Source organism: Vidua chalybeata, chromosome 3 (assembly GCF_026979565.1).
Source record: "Vidua chalybeata isolate OUT-0048 chromosome 3, bVidCha1 merged haplotype, whole genome shotgun sequence".
In the NCBI taxonomy this organism is placed as follows: domain Eukaryota; kingdom Metazoa; phylum Chordata; class Aves; order Passeriformes; family Viduidae; genus Vidua; species Vidua chalybeata.
The window spans coordinates 55975127-56000527 of NC_071532.1; the positions used below are offsets into that span (position 1 = coordinate 55975127).

The 25401-nt window shown below is 39.0% G+C and overlaps 1 protein-coding gene across 2 annotated transcripts in view; it reads right to left on the reverse strand.

Annotated features, from left to right (window-relative positions):
• The window catches only part of MTHFD1L (methylenetetrahydrofolate dehydrogenase (NADP+ dependent) 1 like), a 145241-nt gene that overhangs the window by 27021 nt on the left and 92819 nt on the right, over window positions 1-25401 (reverse strand). For both annotated transcript variants that reach the window (XM_053938391.1, XM_053938392.1), the window contains 2 exons: window positions 23110-23217; window positions 21560-21712 (listed from right to left, as the gene is read on the reverse strand). In XM_053938391.1, the coding sequence (XP_053794366.1) occupies window positions 21560-21712; window positions 23110-23217 (261 nt within the window). The remainder of the gene's footprint in view (window positions 1-21559; window positions 21713-23109; window positions 23218-25401) is intronic.

Here is a 25401-nt window from a genome sequence, read left to right on the forward strand (position 1 = left end):
CCTTAGAAGCTTTGGGTCAGTGACTAGACTACAGATGCTAATCCAAAATTTGAGTCAGCTTCTGAAGCAATCAAAAAATATCCATGCCTATCAGACTTCCAGGACCACACTCCTTCTTGCCGTGTTCATCCCATAAAGGCACAAATGCCTGCCCACTTTCGTGTCTGATATCTTGGCCCCATTCCCAGAGCAGTGTGTGATATCCTCCTTCCACTCTTTAAAGATGTGACATAGAATCCAGCTGCAACTACACTGAGATTTGGCTACAAATACCATGTGCAGCATATCAGTTGCTGGAACTTTCATTCTGATATACAAAGCAGTGAGTTATGATAGCTAAATAAATAAAAGATTACACAATAGTAAAACCAACCTGCTTCCTTACAGGATTGTGCAAGCTTCAAATGAATGCTGCAAAGTACTTTGTAAAGGAGAATCATTGTAGGAGTCATGAAGACAGAAAATGGATGGGGATTGTGATGATAGGACCAAGTCCTTTGTCACACTGGCCATAGTTTTAAGAACTAAGAAATAGAAAGGTGAATTCCAGGAATAAAACTCCAATGTTCAACAAGACAATTTTCCAAGCTTTGTGACATTCAGATACTGAACTACCCTTAAAAACAACATGAATTTTATAGTCATTAATTCTTACCTAGCTTTGTAACACATGACTCTATCTATGCTGCTTATTACAAGAATCAGTTCACTTGCATGTTACCAAATCAAATTTCAGTAATACCTACTTTAATTTCATTAGACTTTGAGGAGCTGTGAAAAATATTTTAGCTGAGAAGAAGCCAGAGGTAATCTTCCTAACTCTCAATGTTAGCAATATCCCCAAACAAGACGCCAAAAGATTTGCTACTTAATTGTGCTATGCAGCTCCTTTGACTGGCAGCCATCTCCTTCCCCACCAGCCCATCCCAAGAGAAAAATTCATACTTTTCCTGAATCAGTTGTCCCATGACACTCACTGGAGGTTCAGCAGCAGCAGTATGTGCACAGCTGTAAAACATCTGGCACACAGGTGTATGAAATGGCATTTGCTTGCTGTCTGGCTAGTCACACATTTTTTGGAAAGATAACAAAGAGTTATTGTGCAAAAAGACAGATAGTACTGCTGTGCTCACTATTGTAAGTTGCATTTATCTTCAGTGGTGTAATCTCCAGGGCAAGGAAGAAGAATAAATGTTAAGAAAGAGAAATTTTATGGAAGTCAAGCATGGTCCTTCTCATTGGTACTGATAATCCAGCTTGGATTCAGGTTTATTTCCAAAGAGCAAGTGAGTGGGACTGGAAGGCACAATTTAAATAAATCCTCTGACACTGCCTGAAATGGAATGGGAGCAAATGCTTTCCTTTGGCAGCTTGAACTTACAAGTTAATGCCAGCAACATTACAAACATTAATCTTAAATACAGCACCAACGACAGACTAAACACAAACCTCTACATAAGAAGTAAGGTTGTATAAAAGCAAATTTGATATACAAAAGGCAGCTTACATAGAGCAAAGAAGAAAATGCATTGCTTTCAGCATGAGACATTAGGTACTTGGAAAAAAATACACTAAAAATGCAATCAACGTCACATTTGCTGAAGGTGTTGATTGGACAAAATTGCTAACTCCAGAGTTCTACTTAAAATAGTACAAGACAGACCTACATGGCAAAACTGAGGAGGTAACTCATGCCCAAAGCCTACCACAAGCATGCAGGCACACATGTGAGATTTAACACAACAGGTACAACACTAGCAATGAAGATTTTAGCATGGACTGATTAAGCCACATTGAGAATCCATCAACAGCTTGCACTACAACTGGAAGCTGCATCTTCATCACTGGCACCATTTGGGTATGCCTATGCTTACTCACAGTACAAACATCTTAGATTTCTCCTCATGTGTTGGCAATGGACGTATGGTGGCTTGTGTTGTGGGCCAATGGAAGCAGTGCCTGCTACACGCTTCTTCATTCCCCAGTAACTCATAAAGAAACTTGATGAGACTCTGCTGGCACTAGGGTTCTTCCTACCTGAACCAAGTTTTCAAACAGCAGTCCAAGGAACAGACTCTCTGATTTGCATTCTATTAAATATAAATCACCAGGTCTATATGACATGACAACATAATGATTCAGCTTGCAAACTCACCGTTTTTACTATTGCAGAACTCCAAATTTTCCTCTGCTTTTATCCTCTTTCTGTTAAGAAAGAGCATATTCTACAGCAATACAACACCAAACTCTCAAGGTGGGTAATGCACACAGAAAAAACAAATGTGTAATCTAATCAAATTATCCAAGCAATGTCAAAACCACAAAACACTGACTGGTCTTTTCCACGCACTTTCATACCCAAGAAAATGTTTGCTTTTTCTTTCTATGTTAGCTTTCTTCAGGTTTTCTCCCCAAAAGAAAAGGCTCATCACATCTCTGAAAAGCATACAGTTACTGAAATGAAATGGAACAAGACTGATTAGATGGATAGTCACAAAGACAGGAAACATGAGACAGGCATTTTAGAAGGAAGGGCAAGTCTTTACTGTAAATCAAAGCTTTCCAAATGTTCCCAGCACCAAAATGGATTGGCAGCATGAGGTGATAGGTGCTTTGGCAGAGATAAAACTGACAATGTGAAATGAAATATGTGTAAGTTATTAAAACAGCAAGCTTTGCTGTTAGCTGGGGTTTGTTGAAATTCTAATCAAGTTTCCAAAAAGAATTAATATTTGAAGTTCGAAAGGAATGCCTCATCTATTGGCAGAAGCTTTGGCTCATTTAATTAGTCCTGAAAATGAACGGGTGCAATATTTTTCTTCAACTGATGTCATGCAAATGCATGCACGTTTCAGTTTACCTGTGCTTCTCCAGACTTCACACTTCTTTATCCTTGCTGTTGAGGCAGCTGGAGTCAGTGAGCAACTATCTCCCATTTTGACACTCAAAAAGCAATTCAACTGTTTTGTTATCCTATCAGTACAGGACCAAACCCTCTCAGCATGTTATTGGCAACTTTTTGATTTGAAAAGTAAATGCTAAAGATTTACTAGGAGAAGTAAATCTACATTTCCTCCTCCAAATACTCTGTTCCTAAGGTAGGAAAGTCCCTCTCCAAACACTTCCAAAACAGATCAAAAATAACAAACATATTTCTTTTTGCTTAAGAGATATGAATATTACCTAGAATGCTGAATCAGCAGCTACCTTTACCTTTTGGTCATCCATAAAGGACAACCTTCAAAAGATGAAACAAAGACCTGAAAAAGACCTAGCTTTTGCTAAATAAGTGGCAAGGAGTCAGAAGCAATATTCCATGAGCATCATTGTGCCCTAATGCATCATCTACACTGTAGCAACATTTCATAAACAATTTCAAAACCAGGCTTTGCAGCTGCTTGGCCTGGGATGTGTATCATGGGATCAATACACAAAATGAGAGCAAAACAAATACCTCAGTTGCTACTAAAAATTTCTGCTGGAAAATACCAAAATTTTGTTTTCAGTTTTGTTAAGAGATTGACAGATCCCTCCAAAGGATTGCAGATAAGCAGCTCAACTTTAAATTACAACATTTAAGGTAGATGTTTTTAGCTCTTTATGGGCTTCTTTTTTCTAGTTACCATAACTTTTTATTATTTTATCAAAAATAAGTGAAAACCCAAACCAACAACTTACACATTCCTGTGTTCAAGACCATGTGAACATCAGAGAGTAGGAAGGGTTAACTTGTGTATATTGACATAAACAGGTTGGAAAACAGTACTAAAGAATAGATACTCAGTGCAAAAATTAACACAACTCTGCATTCCTCATTTTGGTCTCTTTCCTACCCTGTACTTAAGTCTCCATTCTGCCCAGGGGCTCCATCTCCTCTCTGGAAGGAGAGGACTGCAGCTGGAAGGGGATGAGGCTGCCCCTAGGCAGCACGTACTCATGTGCACACTGCAGCCCTGCTCTTGCTCATCCACGGCCAAGGTTCTGTGGGACTGCAGGAGCTTTATCTTAGCTCTGTGTAAGCTAACTTGGGACTGGCCATCCTTCTCTGATGTGATAAGCTTGAATTTGTATACACACTCAGGTCAGCAGCTTTCTAATATCTGCATATTTGTGGCATCTGCCAGTTAACGTGGGTCACCAAATGTGCCCTGTGTATTGAGTGGTTAATCTGTGCCTACGGAAATGTTTTGGAATAAATATAACAATCTTCAACATCTCAAAGGATTTTAAGACTTGGGTTGCACTGTCATTCAAACAAGGCCTCAAGTGGCACATACTATTGCTAGCAGTACTGGTTTGATTTCCACAGAAGTCAGGTAATTTCCCAGCTGTGTTGCTTTTGAAGGACAATTTCCTTCTCATCCGAGTACAAGGATTGTACCCAACTTGTGCCTCCTCTGCAACGCGTCAGAAAATGAATGATGAAAGGCACTACGAAAGACACAGCGTGTTACTGCAAATATATCACATGATAGCCTATCAAATGGGAAGAATGGCACTGCAGATTGATTTTGAATAGCACATTTGGGAGTTGCTAAGAATGTCCATTGCACAGTAAACATGTACTGCCTGACATCTTATCTGCCACTGACAACAGATTTTGTATCCATTAATGAACAACTCCCAAAATACACTTTTTGCAGCCTTTATCTAAGAGTATGTGAAGTAACTTGTGATATAAGTTAAATAAACTCTTCAAAATATGCAGCCCCCCCCCCCCCCCCCCCCAAACCAGTCTCCTTAATGTAAGGTCATTTCTGACGTACCTTATTTATCTTTCATGAATGCCTCAAGGCATAAGTAGGTACACTAAGAAATCAACAACCACTTTTACAATTAGGTAATTGAGTCTGCAAATTCCAGTTAATATCCTCGATTCCTGGCTATCAGCTGAAGGCATTATTCAGAGGAGATGCTTGATCCGAAGGGAATGCATGAAAAAGACTGAAAAATAGCTAAGTGTGCATATGGCATTCAAATGAACACAAGAATTTCTTTCAGAAGAGAAGCAAGACATTGCTTGGAAAATTATTACATATTTTGATTAATGGAGATGTAAACCAGAATTATTAAATAGAAAAACCAAAACTTTTGAAGTCTATCAGCTGGAAGGGAAACCAAAAATTGAGAACATGGCTTTAGAGGCAAGATAGAAAATAATATGCCACCTATGAAATGATACACAAAATGGACAAGAAAGGGGCCCTTCACAGCAAGAGAAACAACCAGATGCTGTGAATCGCAGCGACTCTCAGGTGCCAACAGGGTGGAAAGCCAAAAGACTATAGACCTGCTGCCAAAGGGTATAAAATAAACCAGCACATCTAGAACCACACTTAGTACCTACTCTGAGCACACCTGGCTTGATTCCTGGATGCTGGAGGTGACCTCCAGCACAGGTGTGTCTTGGTGTTTGGTAGTACGTGGCAGCCAGAGTGACAAAATTAGTTTATTTTCCCATCCTAATTTTGCCTCAAGATTTGCTGCACTGTTGCAACATTATTTTTTCTACCTAGGAATGTTATTTATTCTTTGAAGGATATGTGGGAAAACAGTACAGGGAGAAGAAACAAGTGTTGTGAGGCGAATGAGAGGGCCTGGAATAAAAAGGGGGGAAATATGTCCTGTGCAAACAGGGATGGTACCAAAGCCACTTGGGAAAACATAGCAGGAAGCAGAGAAAAACACTAGCTGAACTAACAGACAGATTTCATCAGCAAAATGCAAAGAACAGAGGCACATGACTTCAGAAGACAACTGCTAAAAGACAGAAACAATGAAGCAGCAGTAATGATATTATAGAGTCCTTATACCTCTCTGAGACCTGAGAACAAATACCATCTATAATGTAGTACAAGCAACATCCATCTCAGTAGCCTGAACTTCAGGAACAATTCTGCCCTGGTGCCTGTGAACTAGGAGAAATTCCTATTTTGAAGACCTTGAAGTCTAAATAGCCAAAGCAAACAAGGAAAGGAATTTAAAGATATTGAGGGGTTCTGAGAATGAAGTTCTGAGAACTGCATTTTTAAAGCTGCAGTAAAGCACTCCTTATTAAGAATTTATCATATGCATCTTAAAACCCATTCTCAATGGAATTAAGAATCAATACGCCATTGCATCCAAAGCCAGATAATTTTAAATGCAATTAATCTTTTCTTCCATGGAAATTATATAGAGCTGCTAGAATTATGAAGGGCTGAAAATAACATTATTTAGAGGTTGTGAAAAGGCAGAACCACCTGATTGCCTTTTCCCCCCATTTTTTGGAAATGGTTTTCTTTCATTATATTTCTACAGATTAAAACCCAATAAATTTCAGCAGCTGATTTCCTCTGAAAGTCTATTCCTCCTATAGTTACTTTAACAGTTGGACTGAAGTGCATCACAGGATACCCAAATCAGAATAAGAATGGGTCTCAGATGCATTTACCGTAAACAGGCATGTTCTTTCCCATTTTATCTTTGAACACAAAAAAATCAATTAGTTCTTAACTTAGTTTTTTCCCATGAAACTACAAAAATCCATAGAGTTTTGTTGGTTTTCTGTTGTTTTAAAACAGCTCCTGCAACTTCGTTCATAGTTTGTAAGAAACTGCTGTCCTATAGCAGCTGCTTTTAACACTTCCTAAGTAGAGTAGATTTATCTTTTGAATTTCTCACTGCAGTAAGTTGCATCAGACTTATTACACACACGGAACAAAACAAATACAAACTATATGGCAATGCTTCCCCATGACCCGCATTAGTGACGAACACACTAACTCATCTATTTAGAAAAGCAGACCTTATCACGGCATCAAAGACAGAAGCGATTCGGATTGTCTTGCTCTGAATAGCTGGAGGTTTTTCCTCAATTTACAAATGAGTGTAGCAATTTCAATTTAATGTGGTCCTGTAAGTAATTATACCTCATGCAAAATGACACACTAATGTAACACAACGAAGAGCACTGGCCCAAACAAGAGAGATCTTTACACTTCAGTTAAAATTGATTTAGCTGAAGGTTTGAATTCATTTTACAATTAAAGCAAATATATTTTATGCACTTGGCAACCTTTCCTTCAAACTTTCCTTTAATTTGTCAACTTTTTCTACGAATTTACCCACAAGAAATTCCTTGAGGTTTCACACAAATTGCCTTTCTACTTAATTTTTGTTGGTTTTCACTAAAGTACAGAATAAACTTTACTGGAGGGCAAAGTACAATTTACCAAAACAATTTTAAAAAGTGGGAGCTCATTCTGTGGCAAAGGCTAAATTATGTTTTCCAAGAATCACATTTGGCAGGAGTCTTAATACAGCAGACTGCTTTGGTTTCCAGAGGTTACGTCTGAATTAAGAGAGAGCCAGCAACACCAGCCCATAAACAGTAACACAACATGTGAAGGAGAGCTGAAGCAGAGAGCTAAAGATCATGAAAAGTTCAGGACTTTCTGAGATTGAATTTAGGATGTAAAAGCTGCTTACTGCTCAAGCAAGTATCATCAAGAACACACCTTTCATTCAGTACATTCCCTGGCTCACTCATGCCTGGAAGAAGCCAGAAGTCTTCTAATTGACCTCCCTCCCCACCCTCTATCCTTTTTGACAAGCCTGGAAGAACAAGACATAGTGACACTAAAGCAAAAGGATGTAACACTTCATACTCAAGGAGTAAAATGTGATTTGAGTGACACAGAGATGGGGGCCAGCAAGTCTCTCCTTTACAACTACACAGGCAAAAGAAAGGAGGTAACAACACACATTTTAAGGGTATTCACGCTCCTGCTCTTCTGCACAGGTGTTGCAGGCACATGGAAAACACCTCCATTCCTTGAATGAACTCAGTAATATTGGCATGTACATTTTGAAATTCTGACCACATGGAAAAATCCCACATTTGGAGACACATGCTTTTCAGTTCAGGACTGATCCCAAGAACAGCATGTATGTGGCTATTGGTTGGTTTTGTTGTTTTTGGGGTTTTTTTTTTTTGTTTTTTTAATAAACAACTTCCTCTTGGCTGGATCCCCAAAGTTGTAAATTACACATTCTATGTTTAATGTATGCCATAATCTCGTTTGCCATTTTGTTTCCATAAAAAGTTAAGTTTTATGGTGCCAACAACATAGCTAAATTCTCTCCATTTAAATAAAGCCCTTTAACTGAAATTTATTCTCATGTGTATCCTAAGCTGAAACCGAAAACTATTTATATTTGAAGGACCAGAAGGAATATCCTTAATTTCTGCAGTGCAACAATTCAGTTTTTCTTCCTCCACTAGCTTTTCTGCTTCCCAAAGTGGACACATTCCATCCTTTATGTCAAACGTGTCAAAATGGAAACTGCCTCCAGCTGCCAAAACAGCTCCCAGGAGGAAAAAAGAGAGAAAAAAAGGAGGAGGACAAAAAAAAAAAAAAAAAAAGAAGGAAGAGGTGGAAAAGGTGGGGGGGAAAAAAAACGGGGAAAAAAATGCAGGAAAAAAGATTAAAAAGATTAGGCTTTTGACCACTATGATGAAGATATGATGGTCAATTTGCTGCAATGATATATACTAAAACTGAACACAGCAAAGGCGTGGTTTAAGGGGCAAAAAAAATGCATACATTTTCAACACAGTCCACAATCCAAACAAAATGTAGATAAACAACAAAATGACTCCTAATACTCTCAACTGTCAGCAGAAATCTCTCCAGTTATAGAGAAATTTTCCACAAATACTTGATGATCAAACTAAAAGAACACTTCTATCAACAAATCCATTCCCACAATACACATTTTTCTGTACTTATAAGGAAATTCTTCTTATATCACATGATGACTGCTCCATTCATTGCACTCCACCTCCAGTAATAACATGATGAATTAAGTCAAACGTATAAACCAATGGGTGGAAAACTGCCTTTCCAACATAAATACACAGAAATCCTTAAAACAGTTTCAACAAGAAAGAGATAGCACTCAAAAAATGCTGGTCAATGGCAAAGATAAATAGGAACTGATCTGTACAAATACATTTCCTCTGGATACTGATACAGTGCATACAAGAGCAGGAATACTGCTGTTGAGGCTGGGTTTGAATGGGCATTTACAGAAGGTTCAACAAGGTTCAAGTGCTGTGTCCTACACTTGGGTCACAACAACCCCAGGCAGTGCTACTGGCTGGCGGAACAGCAGCTGGAAAGCTGCCCAGCAGAGAAAGACCTGGGAGTGCTCGTCAACAGCAGCTGAACATGAGGTGGCCAAGAAGGCCAGTGGCACCCTGGCCTGTATCAGCAACAGTGTGGCCAGCTGGAGCAGAGAAGTGATTATTCCCCTGTAGTGAGGCTACACCTTGAGTGCTGTGTCCAGTTCCAGGCCCCTCACTACAGGAAGGACATCAAGGTGCTGGAGTGAGTCCAGAGAAGGGCAACAGAGCTGGTGCAGAGTCTGGAGCACAAGACTGATGAGTGACTGAGGGAGCTGGGGGTGTTTAATCTGGAGAAGAGGAGGCTCAGGGGTGACCTTACTGCTCTCCACAACTCCCTGAAAGGAGGCTGTAGCCAGGTGGGGGTTGGCCTCTTCTCCCAGGCAACCAGCAACAGGATGAGAGGATATAGCCTCATGCTGCACCAGGAGAGGTTCAGTTTGGATATTATGAGGAATTTCTTCACAGAAAGGGTGATTAGAAATTGGATTGGGCTTTCCAGGGAGGTGGTGGAGTCACCATCCCTGGAGGCTTTTAAGAAAAGACTGGAAGAAGCGCTCAGTGCCATGGTATAGCTGACAAAGTGGTGTTAGGTTACAGGTTGAAATCCATGATCTCAGAGGTCTTTTCCAAACGAATTGATTCTGTGATTCTATGAAAAGAGTAAAATGATAGAAGAGCAGAAGCACTATTTATATATCAACATCCTTTCAAACAGGCACATATCCTGCATAGTAGTAAAACTCTTGGAAACCTGAAATTGGATCTGAGCCAAAACCATGAGCTGGATGGTGAGAAAAATCTGCAGGACAGCATCCTGAACAACCACTGGCTGAATGAAGCCTGGAGATGCTCACAACTCTACTGTGAGCAGGGAAATCGGGCATATATAATCTCATAATATGAACAGCACTGCATGTAAGATACCAAACTAGCTTTTGTTTTCCAGGAAAATAACCACAGACCCCTGTATTTTGGGTTATTTAATGAATCAAAGAAAGGTAAAAGTCACAGCTTTTGTCACACAGCTTCCTTGCACAAACTCTCAGACTAGCAGTGAGCCCCAGCAGTTTTTGAGAGCTGTGTAAATGTAGTAACTTCTGAGCAGTATGAGGCAAATGTTGCAAATGGAACTGGGAAAAAACAGCTCAGTGGTACCACCTATGTGAGGTTTACTACTTCTTTTTTGGGGGTGCATTTTTCATATTATGTTATAAATAGTATTGCCTAAAAGAAAAAGAAGTGTAATATAAATTAACACTACTGAGATTCCACCTGTCTCAGCTGTCCCTAAGTATACTTCTCCAGCAGTACTTCTGCCCCTCACAGCTGACCGAAAATAAGGAAGAACTCTTAAGTAGTGTTCAACTTCATGCTGTTTTGTGAAAAAATGTAAGTGAAAAGTAAAACCAAGTCAGGAGATTTATTTTCACTTATCTAAGTTAATCTTCAAAAAAAAATACTAGAACCACTACAACAGGTTTCTACAGGTGACAAATTGTCATAGTTCTTCCAGCCTCAGTCTACTGGTTGTTTTTACTGAGTAAGCAAGTAACAAACCCAGATCATCTCTGCGTAAGAGCTTACTGATGACTTACTAAAAGGCAAGCACATTTTCTACATTTCTCTGCTGCTTTCACTTATGGTATGCTCATTTGATTCCAACACTGAAACCAGAAGGCTACCTCAAGACACACTCAATATTCAGTATTTGAAGGGTGTCAGCCTGGTAGGTGCCTTAGAAGATACAAAAGATTTGCCACTTCAGTGAGAGTTATTATGCAATCCTTTCCCATGCAACAATGCAGCTTTCTCATCAACACATAGCCAGTGCTCCTTTATAAACTGCTTTTGATTATAAAACCAGAATTTAGGGAGAATCAGAGCAAGATTTTCTGATGATTGCAGGGGATATAAATGATATTTCTGTAACTATCACAAGCCGCCATATGTTTAATCATTGATGCGTTGGTTACTAAATGATAATTGAAAATTAGTATCTTTATGCCATTTTGCATAGTTGTAAAGAAAAGAAACAGTTGATTTGGACTCAATCACCTTTTTAAAATTGCTGTAGACGTGTAGTCCCCAACTAAAAAAATGAAGTAAAATCCTGTAAAAAAGTGACATGAAAAAATAGCCCCTGAGCAACTGTGCAGAAAAGGAACCATGACCTGATTACCTAATTCTCACTACTTTTCCTGAAAGCATGTACTCTGAGGTCAGCTTTAGACTCAAAGTCTTCAGAGCATTGCTGAGCTTGAAGTAGGACAGCTCGTGCAGAACTTTAACATTTCTAAAATACTTTCTTTCCAATTGCAACATTCTTATATATGACTGAATAGCTCATTCTGAATTTCTTCATGTCACTACCTTTTCTTACTAAGCCTAAAGCCCAGCTCCTTATGTTGTCTAAAGAAACAAGGTTATTAAACAAAGATGCTGTGGTCAGGCACTCCAGCCTAAAATATAATGCAATTATAGAATTTTATCTTCTGAAAATATGGAGTCCCTAGAGAGGAACTGTTTAGCCTACTAGCTCCAAACTTTGACATGTTATTAAAAAACATTATTAAAAATGTGAGTTAAAAAGAATGTTCCAGTTAAAAAGAATGTTCCATTTGTATCAGGCATTTTTATATGACTTCAAGAAAAGCTGAATGTCCAGCTGCCAGACACTAACGTGTAAATTGCCAAGCACTGGTACAGCTAGCATGGGATTATCATCCACTGGATAGTTATGGAGGTAAGAGTCAAAATTATCTCAAAGAAGCCAAACTCTGCTGTAAAAGTGAACACCCACCCATCTGGTGCCACATCTTGGATCTTTTGCAGCTGTCCCAGATGGCACCACTATTGAGCGTGTTTCATTGGGAATACTCTCCTGACACACCTTCGTGCCATTCCCTCGGGTCCTGCCACCAGGACCCAGAAAGGGGAAGTTGTAGACTGCAATGAGGTCTTCCTCTCAGTCTCCTCTTCTGTTCATTTCAGAAACCAAGTGATTTCAGCTGCTCCTCATAAGGCTTCTGCTCCACACCCATCACCACCTTCACAGCTCTCCTCTGGATGCTCTCTAATAGCTTTATATAGTTTTTTTTATGTGGCACCCAAGGCTGCACACAGGACTTGACCAAGTTGGTCAAAAGGTAATGCATGGCATTTCATTATTTCATAAGTAAAGAAAGAGTGCTCTTTTCAAAGCAAAGCCATTACCACTTATCAAAAGCAAAATTCAGTATGCCAGCATTTGTATCCTTTGTATTTTTTAAAATAAGGACACATGAGGAATATCTCAGGAAATACTTTAGGATTTTTATGTGGGAGGCTGGGTGGAGTAGGGGAGGAGTAGCAGCACAACTTTATCTTTTAGCATTGTGCACAGAATGTAGGTCAGCCTACTCCAATGGAAATACCCCATGCTGATTCTTTACATTCTTAGACATAAACATCTCACAATTTTGTAGCCCAGGAAATTGTGAATTTTATTTATGGTCCTGTCCCAGAATTGTCAGGGGGATCTTAATGTTTGTATCTCTGGACTTCTTATTAAAAAAAAAAAAAAAAAAAAAAAAAAATTTAGCTTTTCTAGCAAACTACTAATACAAAGAGATAGTACGTAAATGTTGAGTATTACAGCTTCTATCGTCTATGTCACAACATAATAAATTAGAGAAGCTCAGTTTCTAATTTCTGAGTAAATACTTTCTCTGCGTAACAAATGCAGGATGCATTCATTTCTGGAAATAAATCTTGAAAATGCCCTTCCTTCCCTAGAAAAGCTATTTGTTAACTAATAATAGATATATATTTTACTGTCTAAAATTATAACCTATTTTTAACCTCACATTGTCACACAAAGTTTATGGAGAAAATACTTAAAAAAAGGAAATCAGAGTCCATTTCCCGTTTTAACAAGGATAATCCCTTGACCAGAAGGCAAAAATATTCATTCTTCTTTAATGTTAATTAGCACACTGTTTATTTTATATGTCATAATTTAACAAAAGAAAGCAAGTTGCTGGGAACATTATTAAAGTTCAAAACATCTTTCACCTTATTTATCCAGAACTCAATAAAACTGTTCAGTCACAGACTTGCAGCCTCCAGCTAGGTTCCTGCTATGAGCCTTAAATCATTTTTAGAGTTTCAGTAACAGTAAGTTGCCAAGCTCAAATATACAGCTATCTACATCTGCTAGATAGTTTGTCTTACTGGACAGTCTGGAAAAATTTTACTCACTTGATCCAAACTGTAAAGTTTTTTGCTGCTATCAAGGAATCAATCTTTTTAAAATTTGCAAATCAGCATTTGAAAAAATGCATCTGTAAGAACATTGAAAGGACAATGTTTTTTTTCCTTTAGGTGAGCATAAGATAGCCTCTCAAAAAAGTTGCACATAGACAGTTTTAAAAAGTAACTACTCCTTCCTTAATGAATGTCTGAATCTCTAAAATTCCCATTTGAGCCATAGAGAACCTTTGCAGAAACTGCAATTTCTTCAACTGAGGAAGCTTATCAGGCTGAACAAGCAAAAATAGGGAGCATGAAACACAATTTCATTTTTTCCCTATACAGAGGAACAGCAGAAAGCTGGAAGTGACAGTATGGCTGTTCCTACCACACTGAACCATGACAGGCAGCAGCAATACCCATCCTGCCCCAAAGCAATCAGATTCAGTGACTCCTATGTCTGGCAGCATCAGCCTCTTCCCACAGCAAGTCACCCAAAATATCATGAATGGGGAAGAAATGGCTGCCCTCTCTAATGTTTTAAGTCTGTACATCTTCCACATGGATACCTTAATCTAACCCTTACCACCACTCTTTCAAGGCATTCTATAAACTGACTTTTGAGCTCTTCACATCTGATCAAAGTCCACATGTACTAGGCTGACTGAATGAGCTCTTAACCAAACCCATTTACGTGCTCTGACACACATCAGGTGTGCTAACCAGCACTCTGGGACCAGGGTGGGCAGGCAGCACTGCTGCACCACAGAGAAGATGCCATGATTCACCCACCTGCTTCCCTCTTTGCCCTGCAGAACATGCAGCAACAGTGGGTGTTCTAACTGCTCAGACTTGCACATGCCTGTATTTCCACTGCAACATCCCTATTTCTTGTCTGAAGTCATGCATAACATCCAAGGGCAGTTGTCCAAAATTGGTGCTGGCTTCTGTCCAAATTGCACTTCCCACTTTTAACTGACACATCTTTGTTAAAAGCAAGCCCTGAGAAAATAAGCTAATGTACATCATTTAAAGAGCCCTATACTCCATATGGAATATCAGTCTCTTTTCCTTCTTAACTGATGCAGCCATATCCATTCTTATTGGGGATCATGGACTGTAAATCAGAGACAAGGGAATGAAACAGATGGAAGACATACCCAAACTGGTTATGATCACAGGTAGGTCTCACTGGAACAGAGAGCAAGGATCTTAATGACTCCCAGGCTCCCTGAAGGACCTGAGCAAAGGATGCTTTCCCAGAGGTGCGCCTTTGGCTCCATGTGCTCCACAGGTGATTTCCATTTGCCTACACTGATGGCATCTGCGAGCCTAAGCTGCACTGAGTTCATTACACACAACTTCTCAGCTCTGATGAGGGCAAGACATTCACAACCACAATGAACAAAACTGTTCAGAGCATAACAAGTTCTCTTGGTTCCTGCATCGCGTAAACTTGTCTGCACTAGCCAGGCACTACCCATGATCAGTGAATCCGTACTGCCTGGGCTGGTGTGCTGAGTCAGCTCATCTTAACTGAAAACATGTGCTCAAGCACTCCTGATCCTGGCACACCAGCCTGGGAAATTCCTCTGCAGCTGCTCTGATCCACCATACCTTCCATGCCCTTTCACATGTAAAGCAAAGGAGGTTAGGTGAAATTCCCTCAAGAGATGGGAGACCATCAAAATGCATTTTCAGGGGGTCAGTCTGAAACTTTTTCTGACTAAAGTGAAACGTGAAAGTCACCTCTTATACTTGTAAGTAAGTTTTAAGTTTACCTATTCAGACAAACTACTTTAGGTTACCACTGACATGTCTAAGAGCTTAAACATAATTTTACATTCCTATGGATGTATTTAATATAAATATATTTGGAAAAGATGACCAAGGAAACCTGATTGGAACAAGAAATACACTTGGTTCATTTTTATCACTAAAAAGTTTATTTTATTTAAAACAAAATTTAAACATTTAGATAGAAAAAATTCTCTGACAAGGCTTAAAATATGGTAAGATGGGAAAATAAGTTTGGAAAACAGTGGACACTGGATACAAAGAAATAATATCACAAGAATCATACTGGAATTCCTTATAATGGAGGTTGTAGTAAGAAAAGAAATCTCATCAAAACTAAACATGAAATAACCTACCAAACCACAGGGTCTATTTTCTTATTTGGTAAGTTATGTAGTGATTTCATCCTGTCCCAAAAAAAACAGGTTTTCCTTCAACAATTCAGTTCACTGAATAACACACACACACCTATCAAACTTCTTTTTTCTTCTCAGTAGAAAACAAATCAAAATCATTCATTAATTTCTCTAACTACAAGTGCTGGCCCTCAAGGAATGTAAGGGTAGGTGGAATAAAGCAATAATAAGCTACAAATTTAATCTGGCCAGCAATGGGACATGGTTTTTCATTCAGAAGAGGCAATATATGGTACATTATTATGATGTAGGTTAAATAATGCTTACTAGCAAACAAACAGCAGTCAAGAGTGACAGCATGAACTATACAGAATCTAAGTGTCTTGCCTCTATTATCTGTCAAGGTATGGCAGAGGATGAAGAGCAGCTGGTTTGTGGGGTTTTTTGGGTATTGTTTCAGGTTGTAAGAGAGTATTTTACCATATGCCTGTGTCACAGCCATGGCATGGAGGTACAGTGATCCAAAGCAAAGTATATTTACTCTGGATAAGCACTGGCTTATCCACATCAGTTTAAAGCAGGTAAAGTAAACAGTAAATGCATAGACTATATGGAAACTTCTGTCATGCGAATACATTCTTTTCTATTCACTTTCAAAAGTTACAGAAATTATAATGATATTTTCGAGCCAGCTAAACTCTACTCTTTTCCTCTTAAATTTAAAAAAATCCTTAATCATCAGCACGGCATGTTCTGCTCTCCTGTAAATACATTCATTACTCACATTACTTCTTCCTGCCCAGATCTTAGGTCATGTCATTGTTTTAACTGATGCTGTTGGAACATCTTCAAAGCTCTTTAACCCTTGTGGCTTTTATGTCAGTCTCCTCTTCCAGTTCTCCACGTACATCTCGGATGTGTCTTCAAATCATTTCACAGGTATCTCCTCACATCAGTACAACTCTCAGTTTTTTCCCTTCCAGCCAATCCCATCTCTCCAATCCTGCCCTCAATCTTCTATTCCCATCTTCTGATCATAAATGGCCACAGCCATCCTTGAATCTTAACTGCCTCATAGTCCATGCACCTGGGATGTTTACAAAGGCAAACCGTTTTGGCCCAGGACGACAAACGCAGCGCAACACCATTCCATTATAATCTACAACTTTTTCCTCAGCCCTTCAGCTAAATCATTCACTTAGGACTATTTCTGCCTCATCTACAGACACCCTCCCCTCTCTGGGCAACCCAATACCATCACAATCACATTGTGCAATCCACCAAGAGCCAGAAGTGGATTTCCTCAGTCTACTAACTAACCTCTCAGCCTTTAGCTTTTAGACACAACAAACTGAAGTTGATTGTCCCCACCCTCACTTCCAGCCATCAATCACACCTATCTGGTCACCTCCAGCCCATCAACCCTACCCTGAATAATTTACCAGCCTTCCACCAAGTATAACATAATTCAGCATTTCCACATGTACATAGCTGGTCACTGGACAAGAATGATGCACTCTTTGTAATTCAGAAAACCTCTCTACCTCATTGGGATGACACCTACTGTGATAGATACAAAGGCACATCATCTAACAGAGGGCAGCTTTTCTTTTCCTGTTACCAATTTTCTTTTCCTGTTACTAATTTTCTTTTCCTCTTACCAATTTTCAATAAACAATTGTTAACTTACTTTCCCACATGAGTTGAACTTCATGGCTTTCCTTTACCAGCCCACAGAGTCTGTGAGCACCTAGCTTTCACAACTAGCTGTTCATAGCACTGCTACAACACAGCAACTATACAACACCAAAGGCAGGTGCCAAATGCCACAGGGACATTTTTTGGACTAAGAGTGGTCAGAATGCCTAGCAGAGTTTAAATCCTTCGTAAATACAAAATTGAACTGTAAGCTAAATGTTTTACAAAGCAAATATAAACTTCACTATCATTTCTGTTTTTGAAATGCTGTCCTGTGTTACACAGATCACCAGGATGAGTTGAGCAATCAAACAATTATTATTCATCTTTCCCACAAAAGCACCTCAGAAAAGTGATAAAATGACAATTTGGAGACAATCTGAGCATCATGCACTACTGAAAATCTGCAATTTCACTTCAGGTGGCCCAGACTCCAGCTTATGTTCAATAGACACTCTCAAAATTTGTTAAGTTCTTAACCACAAAGAAAGAAGAAATTAATTCAATAGGGAACAGTATTTTCCTTCTGAACGTATTAATAAAAATATTAATACTTATGAGGTCTTTTTCCTCTTACAATATCCAGGTAATATTTTGGCAAGACAGTCCTGGCTCTCACCCACAAGTGAGCTAGAGCTTTGTTCCTCCCATACACTGATTTCAAACTACACTGGGTCACCCCAAGAGTTCCTTCCAAGGGGATATATTTCAGCAACTTGAACTTCTTTCTCTACGAGGAGAAAAATATTTCTGTAATAGGTTGACCTTTCTTCAGATATGTTGATATCTGAAGGATGTCAGTTCATTGTGAGAATTTGGAAGCTGGCCATGACTCCAAAGGCTCCACATATTTTCAGAGTGACCATGCCTGTAATTTTAACCCATTGAAATGAAAGTGCATGGCTGGAGAAGAGTAGTACATGCTTAAAAATCTCACTGTGACTTAAACACTGATTTATTTCCTGCAGCAGTGATTTGGTAGCATCACTTCACAAAGGCAAAAGGCAACAGGTTTTATTTCTATGACCTTCCTGCATTCTTGCAACTCACATGAAAAGGAACAATGGAAATGTGGCTGAATGTGAGAAAGCACCAAACTGCTATGGCTTTTTGGGTGGGTGTGGAGAGAAACACAAACTACAAAAAATCTAGTAACTCCCCACCCAAGCATTGCTAGTGAATGACCTCACTGGTTTCCTACATATACTCCAGCAGTTTTCCTGCCATCACTCTGTTAAGCCAAGCAATGATGTCAACAGTCCACCTGTGAGAGTGATGTAGCCCTCTGGGTCATGGTCTCAGAGAACTTGGATAAAAGCTGTGCCAGTGTTAATTAAATGCACCTCTTGTTTCACTGCTGATTTCCTCTGATAAGGCTCAGCTCATTTTTCCTGGAAAGACTTCCATGCTGTATGGGAACTGAAGCCAACCATAACACAAACCAAATATTGCTTAGAGAATATGAAGACAACATGTTAAATATTTAGTTTAAAAAAAAAAAAAAACCACTGTGTATCAGAGCTAAGATAAATACAAATCTCATTACTATGCATGTGCTAGTGACAAGACTAAACAACAAATGCTAGTTACTGCAGATAGTTTATTATCTTTCAGCAGTACTTATCTCTCTCATTTGTAATGCTCTTCCCGATTACATTGGAGCAGAACTCTAACAACCTGCTTTACTGATCAGTTCTGACAGGTTAGAATATGAGAAGTTCACCCAGTAAAAAATATGTTTCAAGAATGGAGTTTGACATTTAATTAGCATCATAATTATCACTACAACTTTAATGAAAAATAGCATTCTTTCCTGCTATCAGAAAAGCCTTAGCTGTAAGAAGGTTCTGAGCAGCTTAGGTATTAAGGGACCTCTCCATTAATATAATTAGCCAGCAAGCAGTGGAAGGGAGAAAGATTTTATGCTGCTCCTTCTTTTTTTTCCTACATAAAGAAATCTAGTCCACTGTCATGACTGGATGTTTTCACCATATGCTGTCACTGGGATTTCTGTAATCCCTCTACTCATCTCATTGACTTCCAGCCACTTTAAGCCTTCAGGACATGCCCTTTTACACTTGCTTTGTCCTTGCAGACATTTTCAGATAGCTTTATTAGTAAGAGAACTGCCAAAGCAAGGTTTTCCGTTTTGAAATGAGACATCAAAAATATTTCTCCTTGCACAATTTAAAAAGTAACACTAACCCTAAGACTTAGCTGCTGACAACAACACACGCAAAAAATCTGAAGGTAACAAATTAGTAAAGTGGTTTCAAAAGTTGTGGTACAATTATATTATGAAAGTTTGTTTCATGATGCTCACAACTCTCCACTCTGAAAAGCAGCAAGTTGGACCTCTTGCTAGAAATTTAATTCTAAAGAAAGAACTGTGTGGTAACAATGTTAGGAATACATTCATATTCATTCATTCATTCTGATTTGTAGCAATTGTGATGGTTCCAAGAAGTGCTCTGTCCCACATTCCTGAGCATTTCATTCCTGAGCATTAGCAATATTTTTCCAAACAACCGATGATCGATGTCCATGTATTTACATTTTTACCTCTTGGGGATCTTATGTTTATACAATAACTCACCTACAAACTCTCTTGGAATACATAACACAGACTATACTGCCTTCCCAGCTCAGGATATGGGAGAAGTTCCATGGCTAATACTGCCTCGCACCAAAGTTAGGCTAACTAACTTAGACATGTTTTTTTACACTCTCCTCCAGAAAGAAATCTCATATACAAAATGTCTTTCAAAAGAATTTAATTTTTTTGGTTTCTTAATGGAAACAGAAAGAGGTAATCCTTGAACTTGTTTGGTTTATACTGCTCCTATGGACAGTTTCTATGGATTTATGACACTGAACTGCAGCTAGTTTATAGCAAAGCATGAAGGGTGTGACTCATTCAGAAAGCTCAACCCAAGAATATTTCATTCTGACATCCAACAGAATAGCTCCCTCACGGATTTGAATTAGTTGCTGCCCATTACTCACATGCACTCCTTCTCATAACTTCATGACACACAACTTGCAGTGCAAACTTGAATCCAGGCCATGACGGAGATACTAGAAGTTCTGACAAATTTTACCCCTGTCATCAGTAACTGGAATTTGGTCTTACACAATTTAAATACACAGCTGTGCTCTGCTTCTGGAGGATGTGCATAATGTGGTCATGCAGAAGGAAAGCATATCCCCAAGTCCAGTGACTTAAAGTGACACAGTTTCCTGAACTCCAGGAACCCTCCTGGTCAGAAAGTACTTCCTTCCTCATTTCAAACACTTGATTGTTTCAGAGGGAATTTAAAACAATAGATTAGAAACTTTCAACCTTTCCTAAGTGTACTGCTACACAAGGAAATCAGGCTGTGCTCTGGGGAGATGAGATAACATTGGGAGAGTACTCTTTCCGGAAATGCAATGGCTTTTGCATCCCTTCTCTAGCACCATCCCATGAATCAGCTACATGTAAGTAGTAACTCTAGCTATGAGATGTCAGATGCAGTTCAACTGCTGTTTGGATTAAGATGTGCATGGTTGGCAAAAGGCATGAGCCAACTCACTTCTCAGCTATTTCGAGAAGGCCTGTAAGGGAAGAAAGCACCAGGAGATTCCTAATCTGAGTCTGTACTTGTAAGGATGGATAGGAAGAAAGGATGACGATTGCCTCTTTTTAGCACCTCATTGTTTAAATCTCTAATAAAGGAGAAGGAATGTGCAGTTAAAAATTTCTGCAGTTAAAAATCTACCCCTTCCCACCATAACTTACTTTTACAGCATCAGTAGTGATGTTCACAAAGACTAGGAGCAGATCAGGCTCATCAGCTGAAGAGCAATTATTTTAAACATACTCTGTTCCCCAACACAATTCCTTTAATCTAAATGCATTAAAATGGTTTGTAATGACCAATAAAAGATTTAAAACTTAGAGTAATATCTAACTAGTTACTTACAGGCTGCAATTTGAATAAGAAAAGGCAACGACAAGTAAATTAATTTTTCTACAGTATTAGGGTGCATAAATACCCTAGACTAACCTAAAAACAACAGCAACATAAACAACAGCAAGAGCCATTCTCTCAGACCCGACAGTCAAAGCTCTTATATGACATTGCATTTTCTTGATTATCTTTTCCTATCAATGTAGAGCTACATAAAGTTTGAGGATAAGATTATTAAACAAAAGCAAGAACTCACATGGTTCTACACATTATTTTTGGAGGCAAACAGGAAATGCACTTCCCTGTCAAGCTGGGTGAAAGGGGAGTTAACGAGTCGAACGCTTTGCACTCACCGTTCCTACCAGAGGGTAGATGAATCCAGCTCCAATGCTGGCTCGCACATCGCTAATCGGCAAAATGAAACCAGTGGGAACACCCTTCCTCTCAGGCTGATGGGAGAGGGATAGATGAGTTTTTGCCATACAAATGGGAAGATTTCCAAATCCCTATCAAACAAAGGGAAAGAAAATAAAAATGTTTTAAAAATCACAGTAAAGGCACATTATGTTTTTGTTTTGTTATTAGTGTCTTCTAGGAACCTCTTGTATAGCAGTTCCCTTTGGGCTCTAATGACCCAGTTAGACACCAACCTGAGTCCAGGATTCAGAGTCCAAAATTTTCTAAGGGTATTAATGTTCTCTTGGGGGTAAACACAGATGGTGCTCATGATGCTCTCCTTTGTTTTTAAACAAGACAAAACATGCAGGAGATGATGGCACCCTCTTCACTAATGTCAGTGCACTAATTACTGAAAATGTGGGAGAAAATCAGGAAAAGTGCCTCAGCAGCTCCCCCTGCCCATAATTTGTTTCAAAGTTATTGATTAATCTTGAGTCAGGCACCTTCCACTCTTCTGTTCAATTCTTTTACAAATAGGGCCAGGAGGAGAGATGGGACTTCAGGGAATTGTCCCTGCAGCCCAGTGCTGACAACTCTTTAGGTGACATTGTGAAAATATTTCCTAATATACTAACATTTAGACTAAAAAATGGATTAGAGAATCACTGCAGGAAAAAAGAGGCATGTATTATTTAGCTTCAAGTACACTAAGTAACCTTCTTTTCCATTTAGAAAAATCCAATTAATTCTCAGGAAGTTTGCATTATAGGGAAGATGGCTGTCCACCTGACTAAGGACTTCTGCTTGTCTGACCAAGCTGCTGAAGTTTACTCAGGAATTTTTCCTGGACATATTGTTTCTATTTTCTGACAGAAAGGCTCCAGCCACATTTATGTTCAGAAGCCATTCCACTACAAAAAACACATTCACCTCTCCACATGGTTTCAAAACTTTTCAAACTGTAACATGCTCCCACATGCTTTAGGATAGGTATTTCATGTTCTAGTATTCATAACTCCTTGAACGTAATAGGAACAGAAAGAAATCAAAAGATTTTACAAATATTGGGACCCTTGTTATCAATGTGCATAGCTGTGCACAGGTCTTACTGTGTTTGCAAACTCTTTTTTTGCAGGTACAAATGAACACTCATGCTAAAATTGGTTACATTTGCTAGCAGCAACTTTTGCAGATATGCAGTTGTCAGGTTTAAGTTGTCAGTTATGTCCAGACAGCATAGAAAGTACAGTTTCATGGCCAATCTCAGAAGTATTCTGAACACCGTTCATATCTCACAGGAGATCTCCTACAAGGTTAAAACCATTCTGTTCTACCGAAACTAAACCAATCCATACTGACCTCCACAGTTTCCTACCACGGGTAAGCTCATGCCTTTCAGCAAAGCTTGACTTAAAACTCCAGTCTGAGAATATGTTACACCCTGAAGTTTCCCAAGACTCACGTCCAGCAGGTACCTGCCTGCACAATTCCCTTGTGCTCTTACCTGCCGGGTGTAACGATCAACTTGAGACTGCGCAACAGGAGACAACTCGATATCCTGAGCTCCATACACCTTCTGAGCAATGATCCTTATTTTTTCAACAATAGGAAGCTGCAGAGACAAGGAAACAATACAAGGATGAACACTGGCCAACAGAAACTAGGATCTTGTTTGCTGAGTGAGGTCTTTGAATATCTCATTTAAATTAATCCCTGTTAAACAGGCTTGCTAAAGCATGAGACAAAGTAAAGAGCACTGGTGATGGACATACACAGCTACAGGTACATGACCTAACAGCTGGGATTTCAGCTACTCCATCATTTGGAAGCTGCACAATTTGTGCGTTACGGAGTTGACAACATGAGCTTACGCTAGCCTGAAGTGGGGGAAGAAAATTACTGCCATCTAGTTATGAGAGTGAAGAGATAACCTACACCTCAATCTCCACTGGGTTAACAGGGATCACTAAAACAGAAAGTTTCATTTCAGAACAAAGATAACCTACACGAGTGGACAAGGCAAGGTGGGAGGCAGCCAGGGAAGGGTCCCCTGAGAAGTGAGGAATTGTAGCAGAAAATTCCTGACCCATCACTCCTCCTTTGACTGTGATTTTCTTTTATTGTTATTATTCTTACCTCCTATCCTTTCTAACATGCATATTTTTAATTGTAGCTTTGATATTGTGAAGCACTTTGGACACTTAAAAAAAAGAATATGAAAGCATTCTAGAATTAATTTTGAAACCTCAAGTCACCAAGGTCAATCCCAGTCTCCAAGAGTATTCACATCATGTTATTCAGCTCAAACTGAACAGGTTCTGCTTTGACATCTTGTATTTCAAGGCAGAGGCAGACCCTCACATTCAATCTGTTAGAAAACCCTTAACAGATTTTCAAGAAACAGTTTCTTGTGGTCAGATCAGGCATTACTTTTTGTGCCATAATTTTTGTGTATTTAGAGTAAACAACTCTTTTCTATTTCCTCATTATCTTTCCTTTTGTTTTTAATGACCCAGGAGACAGCAATTGTGACTCCTCTGGCCTATTTTAAACAAGTCATTCTCTGACTTCTTTCAATAGGAACAGGATGATGGAGGAGGGATCTTACCACGAGTTCAGGTAATTCAGTGCTGACTATAGATGGCCAGAGATGTGTGCAATATTAAAGGGAATATCTCATCAGTAACTTGTAGAATACTTAATTAACAACACACGTGGAATAAGTGCTAAACAAAATCTAGAGAGATGATCACTTGAGGAAGAAGACTTGGTAATACAAATACAATACAAAAAGCAATACAAAAAGCACAAGAACACAAAATAAAAGTATCATTTTATTCTAACAAAGGCAAGAAATTAATTAATTTGTGAATAACGAACTCTATCTGATGCATTTATAGGAAGTTCCACAGTTAACCACATTTTTGCAATGCCTGTCTGGAAGTAGTTCTTTTTCTGCAAAGATACATCAGTTGAAGGGTTTGTGTCAGGCCAATTGTTTTTGTATTTATGATTGAATTTTAGAAAAATTAAAGCTTATATTAATAAAGAACTCCAGTAACAGAGGTATCACAAGAAAAGAATCTCTCCAGACTTCCAAGTACTTTAAGTGTAAGGCAGTTAAAAACTACTAAGGCTCAGATAAAATTCCCCCTCAGATCTGAAATTTCAAAGACAGGTTTAAAGAAGCTTCACAAGACACTTTCTGAACATGCTCACTATACAATTACTGCACCTTAATTGGGGGGAATAATGTCACATTCCCAACATCAGGCTTTTTACAGGAATCCAAGCAGTGCAAAAAAATCTAATCAGGACTGGAGATAACACACTGCAAATATCCTGGGTATAATTCCTGGCTGCAGTAAGCTGAATGGAATACTTAGTGTCATGGAGACCCATCACGAGACAAAATTTGTCTCAGGGTGATTATTAAATACATTCATATCCATGGCAGTTTTCAACACAGTGGGAGAAATGCAAAACATGTCTGTTAATTTGCCTTTTGGGTGCTGTTTGCTTGCAGTAAAGGTCTAACAGCAACGGCAAATGGAAAGGCAAAAAGAATTCCATTCCCTGTTGTCAGTGGGCCAACATGGAAACGAACAGCTTTCTGCTTAAACCTCAGTAAATTAATTGAGATGGAGATGGACATTTAGATTCAACTTGCATTTGTGTCAAAACATTTCAAACTAATTTGACAGCAGTATAACTACTGCGCCTTCAGCCCCCTTCCAATGACCACAGCAGTATTTTCCAAAAGAATCCCAGCAGGACTCTGGCTAATATCAGAGGA